General features: G+C 50.4%; 1 protein-coding gene across 5 annotated transcripts in view; it reads left to right on the forward strand.

Moving 5' to 3' along the window:
* The first annotated feature begins 2887 nt into the window (after window positions 1–2887).
* Window positions 2888–12066, forward strand: part of LRRK2 (leucine rich repeat kinase 2) — a 161976-nt gene continuing 152797 nt past the window's right edge. For 4 of the 5 annotated variants that reach the window (XM_070049662.1, XM_070049661.1, XM_070049660.1 and 1 more), the window contains exons 1-4: window positions 2893–3146; window positions 3290–3375; window positions 7820–7929; window positions 9946–10034. In XM_070049662.1, the coding sequence (XP_069905763.1) occupies window positions 2990–3146; window positions 3290–3375; window positions 7820–7929; window positions 9946–10034 (442 nt within the window). In that variant the 5' untranslated portion in view covers window positions 2893–2989. Of the gene's footprint in view, window positions 3147–3289; window positions 3376–7819; window positions 7930–9945; window positions 10035–12066 lie in introns of all 5 variants that reach the window. The other variant, XM_070049663.1, reaches the window with a different exon arrangement.

Consider the following 12066-nt stretch of genomic DNA (forward strand, 5'->3'; position numbering starts at 1 on the left):
TCTGCACAAAGTTTAATTTTCCATTAATTAATATGGCATATGCATTTCTTTTTAACGTAGATCAATAGTTTCTTCATAATGGTTTCATAACACTTTGTTAGATTTATTCCCAGTTTTTCCCTGCTCTTATTGCATATTAGACAAACACCCAAAATTATAATTTATAACTGTGCATCACTGATAGTTACTAACACAGTTTTTTAATCTAATGAAGAATATATTTTTCATTTTCTGGGAATTAATTTCCTATTCAAAAAATTTTTAAGATTTTATTTGAAAGGCAGTTAGAGAGAGAAAGAGACGGACAGAAAACAGAGATCTTTATTCGCTGGTTCACTCCCCAAATGGCCACATTTGCCAGGGCAGGGCCAGGGCGAAGCCTGCAGCCAGGAGCTTCTTCCAGCTCTCCCAAGTGCATACAGGGGCCCAAACACTTGGGCCATCTTCTGCTGCTTTTCCCAGGCGCATCAGCAGCAACTCGAACCAGTATCCGTTTGGGATCCCAGTGTCACAGGTGGTGGCTTAACCCATGACACTACGACACCAGCCCTATCCTATTCAAAATTGAATCCATGTTTTCTCCTGGAGTAATCCATCCCACAAAGCAATTGATGAGAACTTTTGAAATATTAAAACTAATTGTTTTCTGTTTTATGTGTCACAATGTGTTTTCCAATTTTCCACTTATCTTCTACTTTCATTTGTGGTTTTATCCTCTTTGACTATAAAAATGAAAACTGCGTAGAGTCACACGTATCATTTTTTGTGATTTGTTTCCGTTTCCTCATAACAGGATTAGGCAACTATTAATCTATGTTTTCTTCCTGAAGTTATTTTTATGCGCCTTTTTAATCCGCCTGGGGCTGGTGCTGGGGTTTTCTCTAGTTAGTCATGTCAGTTTGATATTTTGCTTCCCAGGAAGTTAACCACACATTCAGGCACTGTTTGGTCCTCTACTGAAGCCTGGCTCCATCACGAACCTGTGCCATTAGCTTACATTCTCAGTTTTGTTAAACTCTTGAAGATGTGACAAATCTTGGGATTCCAGTGAATGAATTTAGCATTTTCTTTCTTTTTTAAATTAAGATTTATTTATTTGTTTGAGAGGCAGAGTTAGAAACAGAGCAAGAGACAGAGAGATAAGTCTTCCATCTGCTGGCTCACTCCCCAAATGGCCATAAACACCAGGGCTGGGATGATCACAAGGCAAAAGCCAGGCGCTTCTTCTGGGTCTCCCAAGTGGGTTCAGGGGCCCAAGCACGTGGGCCATCTTCCACTAGTTTCCCAGGCCATAAGCAGAGAGCTGGGTCAGAAGAGGAGCAGCTGGGACACTAACCAGTGCCCATACAGTGCAGGTAGGGGCTTAGCCCACTATGCCACCGGCACCAGCCCCAAATTTAGCATTTTTAAAAGCTAAGGGGACTCTTTGCCTCCCAAGGCAGTTATCATGGGAGGATGCTCCCAAGAGAAGCCACAGGCCTTGGGCCTGCTCACAGGCTGGCTGACGGAGTGCCGGCTTCTTACAAGTGGTAATCCAGTGGTCTGGGAAGGGAGCACCTGGTGCAAAGGGATTAGGAGGAGGGCACAGAGGGAGAACTCCTAGGGACAGCGCAGTTACTGCCTCTGCGGCCGGAAGTTCAGACAGGTTCCACGCCGATTGGAAAAGCACACACTGGAGATCTGATAAGGAGTGCAAGGCGCTGTCTGTCGCTTTTGGAAAATCTTATACAGAGAGAGAAGTACCATAGATTGCACGAACGCTTCTCTTCCCTTCAACAGGGATCAACCCACCTCTGCCTCCGCCCGTGCCAGCCCTCCCCTCCCCACGGGGGACTCTGGAGCAAACCTGAGCGCTCCGTCATTTCAACCACAAACGCTCCGGCCTGTGTGTGAAACATTCAAGGGGCATTTTCAAGGTATCCACTGGGAAAGCGAAGCCCACTCTGATTAAGGCGGGAATTGGGAAGACCTCAGTCCACCTGGGGCGAGTCCGGGCTCCCCAGTGCGCACCTGCGGGACCTCGGCTCAGCCCCACTCCCCAGCTCCAGCCCCCAGCTTCCTCTTTAGTAAAATGTAAAATGCCACCGATATGGGAACGGAGAAGCACTAACTTCCAGCCCAGCCTCTCCCTCTCTCAGGACCCCAGCCTCCACCCCCCACTCCCACCCCCGGAGGCCGCCCTGCCTTCCATCCGCAGACGCACAGGCCCACAGAGTCATTCTGGACACTGAGCAAACAGACTTGAGGTTTGGGTCTCTCACCTCTCCTTTCACTTCCCCGTCTTTCTCTCGGTTCCCACGGCGCGCAGAACCCACCCTGCCCGGCGTCCCCTCCACCACGGTGCCGCCTGCCGCAAACTCAAGCTCGCAAGTTGGTTTCTGGGGGCCTCCTGAGCCCCGGGGCTCGCGATAGCAACGGGGAAGCGCATGGTGCGTCCCCCGCCGCGGCCACGGCAGAGGGTGGCCGGGCCCTTCTCCCCGCGCACCGCTGCATCCCTGGGGCAGAGCGCATCCCCTAGCCCGAGGCCGCGATCCCGACCCGGGAGGCTGGGCCGCGTCCCCTTCGCCCAACGCCCGGATTCTATTCTTAGGTCGGCAGGCCGCCGGCTTTCGCTTTTCCTTTTTTCCAGGGCGCAGACCTCCGGCGGGCGGGCCGCGGTGGGGTCGCCGTGGGCTCCGGCCGCGCCGCCGCCACCGCTGCCTACGGGATCCGGCGCCGCCAGGGCGGGTCTCGCGGGCGTGGGCGCGCCCCAGCCGGGCCGCGGATCCACGCTTGGGCCGAGCCCCACGCAGGCCGCGGGCCCGGGGCTCGGGAGAGGGAGGCGGGCCCGGGAGAGGCAGGGCCGCGCCGGGCGGGGCCGCCTTCCCCGTGGGCGGCGCGCGCGTGCGGCCGGGGCGCGGCGGGCCTCGGAGGGCGGCGCGCGGGGCCGGCCCGGGCGCAGGAGGCCTCCTCGGGGCGCGGAGGGCGGCGGCTCGCAGCCCGAGCCACCATGGCCAGTGGCGGTGGCAGCAACCAGGGCAGCGACGAGGACGAGGAAAGTCTGAAGAAGTTGCTGGTCAAGCTGAACAACGTCCAGGAGGGCAAGCAGGTCGAGACGCTGGTGCAGACCCTGGAGGACCTGCTCGTGTTCACGTACTCGGAGCGCGGTAAGGCGGCCGCGCAAACTTTGCGCCTCGCTGCGCCCCGAACCGGTCCCGGCTCCTGCGCTCCTGCCGCCCGGCCTTCCCCGGGGCGCAGAGCGCCAGGGGCCCTGACTCTGCCTCTCCTCCCTCACCCTCTTGTCTTGCAGCCTCAAGGCTGTTTCGGGGCAAAAGCTTCCACGTGCCTCTGCTGATCGTGTTGGATTCGTATATGAGGGTCGCGAGTGTGCAGCAGGTGAGGGCGCCCCCCTACCCCACCCCGCGACTCCTTCTGCTGGGAACCCGACGTTTCCTGCCTGCCGGCGGGGAGGCCGCATCCCCGGGGCTGCTGGGCCGGGCCGGGCCGGGCCGAGCCGAGGTTTGGCCTCCGGAACCGCTGGCTGTCTTGAGGCTGGAGGCATTGTTGGGGGATCCTGAGCTTGACTTAACGGGCTGAGGGCCCGGCACGCTCCAGTCCGCTTTCCCAAGCCGCTACCCAAAGCTGGCTGCAGGGGTTGGGTGGCCGCGGGGACTGCTGTTGGCAGGAGGAGCCAGCCCCCCGTCGTGTCTGGGAGGAACCCCTCTGAACGGCTCCCCCACGTGCAGCCGCGGTCCAGACCAGACCGTCTGGGAAGGGCGAGTTTGACCAAGGGGCGCAGGGAACGGCAATCAGACGCAGTTAGGCGGCTGGAGGTCTGCGCCCTGGCTCTCCGCGGCTGCTCTTTCCAGTCTGAAGGCTTCCGCGCCTTCGTGAGATTCGGGCTGCGTTGTAGGATTTAAAGGAAGTGATGTTTGCTGATTGCCTCACCTGTTTGAGTTGGTGCTTCGCTAAGGTTTGTGACCTAAAACCTCTGTAGGAGTGAAACTTCGAGACCCTGCAGCATGGGGGAACCCAGAAAGGCGCCGAAGGCCTTCGGGGCGTTCAGGCAGGAGTCAGTGAGCCTTGAGAGTGGTTGACCCCAGGACGGTTACTCCCCAAGGTGATGACGTCCTGTGCAGCTTTTGAGATTTGGGGAACTGAGAGCAGTCCTGTGCCCCGCGGGTCAGGTCGCTGGGGGGAGGGGCCCGCGCACTGATCTGGCAGGCTGCAGCTGGGAGAATGGCAGTGTCTCTCCACCTTGGGTCTGTCTCTGTACCTGCAGCTCCTCTGCATGAGCCCTGGGCCCTGGATCTGCCTGCTTCCTATGAGAACACTTACATCTAGAGTAAATGTTTATTTTCTTTCAATGGCGAAGTGTTTGCCATCTGACAGTTGATGTTCTGTCTGCTGTCAAACCAAACCCAGAGGGAAGGGCAGGCGTGGTCAAGAGAGTCCTCATTTTAGCTCTCGAGTCTGGGTAGTTGTTAGGGGCTGGCTGATGGTGCTTGCTGCTGTCACCCACACCACCCTTCTTCCAGCATGTGCTGGGTGTTCTGGAGTCTCTCTCCCAGTTCTCTCCCCGGGATCCTGCACAGCCTTGGGTATGCACTGTGGGGAGGAGTGCTGCTCTGGGAAGCCCAAGGGAGCCAGGAACATAGTCCCTGATTGTTAATTTGAGAAACTGCCCGAGCCTGGGGTCGTTAGGCAGGTCCCTCGGGGTCTTTGCACAGAGTACCAGAGGCAAAGCGTGGTGCACAGTAAATAAGGGATGATGGACATGGCACCTTTTGATTCTCACAGGGTCTCACTGCTCGGAGAACTCCTGCTGGGTATCTTATCTAGCGGGAGCTCAGTGGACATTATGAGACTCCCTGGGGGTCTCAGAGTTGGGGGCTTGAGACTTTTCGCACCCCCAGGTTCTCTTTCCGTCTTGAGCTGCAGTAACTGCAGAATGCGTGCCAGGCACAGGCTCAGTGGTTTGACATCAGGACATCAGTTTGAATTAGGTGGTCTTATCTGAGGGATGTGGAAAGGGGCCTCTCCACGTAAAAGCAGGTTTCTCCCTCACCAGATTTTTTTGACTGTCGGCGCAGAAGACTTGAATGCTTCACCTGCTGCAAGTACATATTTAAGGAGTTAGGTGCCTGACTCTTCCAAAAGGGCTTTCTCAGAAGCCCGTTAATGTGACACTGCAGGCTCTGAGTTCTTCAGGACCTTTGTGTATTTTACGAATGCTTTAAGTAGATGACTGTTGGGAGACCTGGTAGCTAGGCCAAGTTCTCTCTCGCTGCCGTTCATTTCCTCTCTGCTCCTCAGTATTACTTTTTATCCGCACAGTCTCAGCCACTGAAAAGGGGGCGCAGAATCAATGAAAGTGGCTTACAATCTTGCTAACCTCTGCACTCCATTGTGCACTGATGAGATGCTTGGGTTTATAGGATCATTATCCTAAAGTGAAGCTACTGATGTGATTGCGCAGTAGCTGTGCAGAATAGGGGCCTTCTTCGGAAGATAAGCTTTTAATGGGCTGGATGAATGCATCGATTGTTACCTCTGCTGCTCTGCCAGAGATGGTCTTGGCTCACACACGCTCCGCCGAGCTCCTGCAAGCTCGGTGACTGCATCTTTCTGCAGAGCCGTTGTTGATGCTGCAGTTTCAACAACGAAAACAGCACAGGTTTTCTCCCTGTGTCAGCCAGGCAGGTACAGACGCGAGGTGAGCATCCTCGGTGATTCATTTTTTTCTTTTTATTCCACACCGGACACTGTTCATCATGTATTTTCTTAGATACTGGGGAAGGAGAGTCTCAGTGTGTCTTACGAAAGCACAGAAATAGCTGGTTTCTATGACAGCTGGATTGTCAGCGCCTGCTCAGCTTGCACGGGGGAGGGTGTGCGACTTCAGTGCAGGTAAAATTAGCTTTCAGAAGGACGGGCGGGCGCTTGGTGCAATGGTTCAGACGTTGCCCACATCTCATAGCAGGATGCCTCCACTCAAGTCCCGCCTCCACTTCCAGTTCCAGCTTCCTGCTAATGCATGCCCTTCAAGGCAGCGAGGCCCAGCTCTAGTACTTGGGTCCTTGCTGCCCCTATGGGAGACCCATATTGAGGTCTGGGATCTGGGCCTCCACTTGGTATAGCTGTGGCTGTAGCAGGCATTTGGAGGGCGGGGGGTGAACCAAGGGACGGAAAATAGACTTCTGTCTGTCTCTCGCCTCCTGTATTTCTGCCTTTCAGATGAACGAAAAAAAATTAATAAAACATAGCTGTTAGAAATTTCTGTTCAAGCAGTTTGAAGTTGTATAGGATGTCCATGGTTCACCTGCGCTGCCGCTCTGCACCAGGTTGTCCTGCCTACACCGGGCTGCCCTCTCCTCACCTGCAGAGCCTGCCGCACCGTCAGCACCGTCAGCACCCTGCTCTGCTCGCAGCTCATCAGCCGCGAGGGCTCTTTTGTAACGTGGCCCAAGTCCTGCCTTTCCATGTTACATCCCCTTCTGAATAACGCCAGCGTACATCGTCTGTGACCTTTAGGATTTGTCTGTTTGGCTGGTCTTCACACATCACTCTTAGCACTTGCTCATTAATCTTTGAATTCTCATTCATATATAATAATACTCATATATATATGGCACTAAGTATCATTTATATGTGTGTGTGTCTTTTCTGTTTAATGACTACAGCAAGTCGAGATCTAACATAATAACAAGAACTGAAGATCTTTTAACTTTAGAGAGGACTCTGCAGTATGAAGACTGGGTTAAATTTGGTCTCCAGTTTGGAACTAGGACCTTGTCTTTTATTCAGAGGTGAAGGGCAACTTACTCCAGTTGCCCCAGGTGCAAGTGGGCTGCGTGCAGGTGTATTTCAAATGCATCAATCATTTCATATTACGCTGGAAAATGGAAGAGGGCCTGGGGGCGTTCTGATTTCCAGCCCTCATCAGTTCAGGTGCATATGTTCTAGAGAAATCTAGAGGGGTCCTCAGGGAGTTCTGTGTCCTCTGTGTGTGACTGCACTGCCCCTTCGCTTCTTCCGTAGCAGATAAGGATTCGGTCACTGGACAGTGCCATTTCTGCCGCTGTCACTGTAGCTCCATACTTGGGAAGCTCTCATTCCTGGTGACTTTTGTTTTGGCACTAAAAGCCCTAACCTCCCTTCCTCCTCCCTTACAAGACAATGCATATTTCTTAATCACTTATTTACATTTTATTTGAAAGGCAGAGAGGCAGAGACAAAGTAAGAGCTTCTGCTGATCCACTCCCTGAATGCCCACAACAGCCAGGGCTGGGCCAGGCCAAGGCCAGGAGTCTGGCACTGGTTCCTTGCGTGCAGAGTAGCAGGAAGCTTGCATGGAAGTAGGGCCAGGACTCAGGCAGGCACTCTGATAGGGGGCGGGGGTGTCACCAGTGGCTTCTTAGCTGATGCTACAAACGCCCCCCCCCCTATATTTTTTCTCACAATGAAAATTCTATATAATTAGAAGAAGTTCTGTTGGACACATTTGACTTGAAAGTAATAAGAGTGCCTCTCTTGCACTTAATCCCAGTAATCCCGCTATGCTTGGTAAAACTATCCTTTGTCATTTATTTTATTTATTTAGGTAACAGACATGTTTCTTTTCTTCCTCTTTCAGAAAATGAGATAGTTTTGTGACCTTCTAGTATGACTCATAAAATATGTATCTAAGTATATGGCCTGCATTTGTTTCACAATATCTTTTAGTTTTAAAGTAAGTGCTTAAAATTGCACAATCACCTATTCCAGTAGAAATGTTTGAGTAAACACATTCTGTTACGTCCTTTTCTAAACAGTCACCAGTTGCCTGTCTTGCTTCCAGGTGGGCTGGTCGCTTCTGTGCAAACTGATAGAAGTCTGTCCAGACACTATGCAAAGCTTGATGGGGCCCCAGGACGTTGGCAGTGATTGGGAGGTCCTTGGAGTCCACCAGTGAGTATGATGGGTGCATGAAATGAACTGCCTTGTGCATTCATGTGTAGGGCAGCCCTCTCCTTCATAGACTGGCTGTGGGAAGCCACTCTGGTGAAAACCCTTAAAATAGATACGTTTCCTTGAACCAATGATTGACATCTACAGCATGCTTTAAACTCAGAATTTTGAATTAGGGAAACAGTGCTTGTGGTAACACTTCAGGTGATGATGTTTGAACACTAGACTCCTATAGTTCCATCATTAGTCAAGTTGTAGTTTTTGATGAGTACTTAGTTTTTGATGAGTACTTAGAAATTCAGACCAAGAAGTATTGTATACTTCTGAGTGGTAGAAACTGATACAAAGTGCTGGTTCTTAATAAGAAATGAGGAAACTGGTCATTTACAAGTTCATGCTTGACTGCCTTTGCAAAGCAGGTTTACATAGATTCCTGCGTATCTGTTCAGCGAGTTTCCAGGGTGGCTCTGAGCCTGGTGCAGCAGGTGCTGATGGCTGTTCCAGCAGGTCTGCTTTGCTGTGTGCAGCATCACACTCTGAGATGAGGCCACGTCCTAAGTCCAAATTCACTAAGAACAAATTTTCTGAAAAAAAAAAAAATGTCCTCAGGAAAATCATGCTTGGATAACTGTGTTTCCTCCCATTTAGAGAATACCTTCGGTCTTCAGTTGTGTTATCTTTATGCCTCATGTGACTTTTCTTCACCACAGAGAAAGAAACGGTGAACGCCCCTACCCTCGGCCAGAAGCAGTGAAACTGTGGGCAAGACAGACACACAGCTCTCTGGTGTAGTGCCTTAGACCATTTCCAGCCAAGGTGTATCACAAAACACTTTGCGTTGTATTCAAGGCACAGGGAAAGGAAGGGCAGAGGAAGCTGTGGGGGACTTGGCAGCGAATGAAGGAAGAGGCCCCTTCCTCCTCACCTTGTCCACTGCAGGCCGTGGGGCAGGTGTCTTGAATTTCGAGGAAGCTGTGGATGCCATCAGCTTGGCCTCCTCCCAAGAAAGTTAGGCCAGACAACACTGGGTGGGAACAGACGAAAGGTCAGATTTTTAAAATGATAATGAAGAGCTTAAAATCTTGTAGATTAGAACTAATTAAGTACTCTAGCTATACTAAGTTCACATTCTTTTTGAATTTAATTAGAGAGGGGAAGGGAGAGAGAAGCTTCCATCCTCAAATGCCCTGAGAGGGCCTGGGCCAAAACCAGGAGCTGGAGCTCGGTTCAGGTCTCCCACGTGGCTGAGGGATCCTACCACCCGCACCCTCATCCGCTGCCTCTCCAGGTGCACAGGAAATCCGAATCTGGAGTGGAGTCGGCACTCAGGAGCAGGCACTGGGAGCTGGGCTGTGGGTGTCCTCTGCAGCGTCTCAATGGCTGGGCTGGATGCCTGCCCCCGGGTTCACTTGGTGACATAGAATATTATTACTGTGTCTTTGAAAAAATGGTGGTAATAAATTATGAACATGTCCAAATGAATTAATAATTTACAGACACAAGCTTAAATCATGTTTCTAAATATATAAAGTCTTACGTTTCATATATAAACAAACCTAACAATTCACAAGTTTCCATTGCATGCTTGTTCTGTGGATGTATATAACTGTTCATGGTGCTTTGGTTATAGAGTTGGTTAAAAATAGTTAATAATGGAATTTGAATACTTAGAGGGAAAAAAAGCAGTACTTACGACTTTTGAAAACTCTTAGTTCCTTATTAATTTTGGTTTTTTCCAACTTCACTGATGTATAGTTGACAATTGAAAATTACCTATAGTTAAAATAGTCAACCTGATGATTTCATGTATGTATAAGTCATGATATATGTACCGCAATCAAGTGAATTACTGTTCTCCATGAATTTTTATAAGTGTGGTTCAGGCTTATGGGAAGGGAAAGCCACATGACTAAATGCAATGAGACTAATAAAGCCATAGGTGAGTAAGAAGCCAGATCTAGATGAGCACACCCGGAGCGTGTGTTGTCCTTTGTTGGTTTCTCTTTCTCGCTGCAGGCTGATTCTTCGAATGCTCTCAGTCCACAGTGCCAGTGTGAACCTGTTGACAGTGGGACTGAAGGCCTTGGACCTCCTCCTGACTTCAGGTAATGCACACGTGTGTTTTTCAGGTTGACTCAAGTTTTAAAAATCTAAAACCATGTATTAAATGCATTTTCAGTGTTTCCAGGGTCATGGCATAATGTCATCTGTATATAGGTGACTTCGGAAAGTCTGTTTGTGTCTTCTTTCATCTCTGATCTTACTCCCAGTGTTTCTGGCCCCACTATGTGGCTTTGCTTGCAGTGTCGGGCACACAGTGCGCCCTCCCCACCTGCTTTGCGACCCTTCATGTCCTTGCCACTCCTAATTGCATTCTCTGTATGCACCTATGGGATGTTCTCTGTGACAGCTGTCTTGGGGTGGCTGTAATTGTCCTCTCAGAATTACTGCTTTTTTACTTGGTAGGTGGCAGACTTCCCCTTGTAAAATGCTTCCCAGGCTTTTAAAAACAGAATCCTCAAAACACCCAGTGAAATGGATCTTGCATTTGAGTTTCTGGGTGACAAGGACTGAAGCGCAGTGCCACTGCCTCAGCCACTGAGTGGTGCCCCAGGTCACCTGCTGCCCAGAGGCCAGGGGACCAGAAAACACAGACTCTGGATGTGGTGGGACAGTTGGGCCATCACCGTGGTGGTGGACACTTGCTGTGTGGGGAGATTCTGAGCAGCATGGCTGATCTTGAAACAGCAAGGTGGGGAAGGTGTTTTAGATCAAGAGGACCAGGGCAGACACCTGCAGCCCAGCACAGGGGAGGCTGAGGTGTGGCCAGGGAGACTTGTGGGGGCCTCATTGGGCCTGCTAATGAAGACCCTGCAAGAGAGAGAGAGGGAGAAGGAGGATGGAGGGGACAGCCCAGATGGTGCTCGCCACTTAACTGCAGCAGTCTGTGACTAAGGTACTCATGGCCAGAACTAGCTAGTCTCAACCAGGATTTATTTGGGTCTTAGCCTTGGGGACTTTTTGTTCTGTTTTGGTGTCTTCTCCAGTTGGCAATGGACAGGAATATGAGGGTTTATGGATCTGAAAAATGTCTCCACATTGGAATATATAGAAGTCAGTAGCATGCAGGAAACATGTATTTCAAAAAGTTAATTTAATTTTGCCCACATAGTAAGTAGTTAGGATTTTGAGCCATTATGAAAATCTCACATGCGTTTCAAAAGTCATTGTAGATGCTTATTAGAGGTTAAGTTGTGAATCATTTTTATGGCCTGGCTATGAATTCATTGATTTAGTAGTTACTTGGTACTTACTGTTAACTGGATGCTGAAGAATTTTAGGACAGGTGATTCCTACAGGTGCAGAAGGTCACCATGTAGTACTCTGCCTTGTGACTGTGGCAGTGATGGAAACGCCATGTGTCTGTGTTGTGTGGTGGTGTGGCTCATGGCCACGTGGGGCTCTGGACACTTGAAATGTGAGAAACTGAATTACAATTTAATTTTTTTTGATGAATTTGGATTTGAGTCTAAATAGCTACATGTGATGAGTGGCTCCTGAAATGGACAGTACAACAGGTAGAAGCATTTAGAGAAATAATTGAAATTTAATGAGAAAAGTGTTATAATACAGAAATGAAGAATACAATCAGAGGCACAGAGGAAAAAGCAGCAAAATTCACTTGTGGGAGTTCAGAGTGTGCACATGAACTGCCATGAAGATGATGATGAGGGTGAAGAGAAACACGCAGATGCGTGAACAGAGAGAAACAGAGAGATGATACAGAAAACTGTCATGCCCCGATTCCCTCTCCAAATGCCTGTACTCGTTGGGGCTGGGCCAAGCTGGAGCCAGGGGCCCGACGCAATCCAGGTCTCCCACATGGACAGCAGGGACCCAATTGCTTGAGACATCACCTGCTGCATGCTAAGACCTGCATTTGCAGGAAGCTGTAGTCAGGAGCCAGAACCAGTGTTGAACCCAGGCACTGTGATGTGGGACACAGATGATATCCCAAAGGGCGTCTGAACCACAAGGCCAAACCCCACCTCGTAAATTGCCTGAATTTAATGCAGCTCAGCCTCTTATTGGTTGCTGAACCATGGCAACGTTAGTTGGGTCATTTATCTTCCTCAG

Source organism: Oryctolagus cuniculus, chromosome 9, assembly GCF_964237555.1.
Source record: "Oryctolagus cuniculus chromosome 9, mOryCun1.1, whole genome shotgun sequence".
Taxonomy (NCBI): Eukaryota; Metazoa; Chordata; class Mammalia; order Lagomorpha; family Leporidae; genus Oryctolagus; species Oryctolagus cuniculus.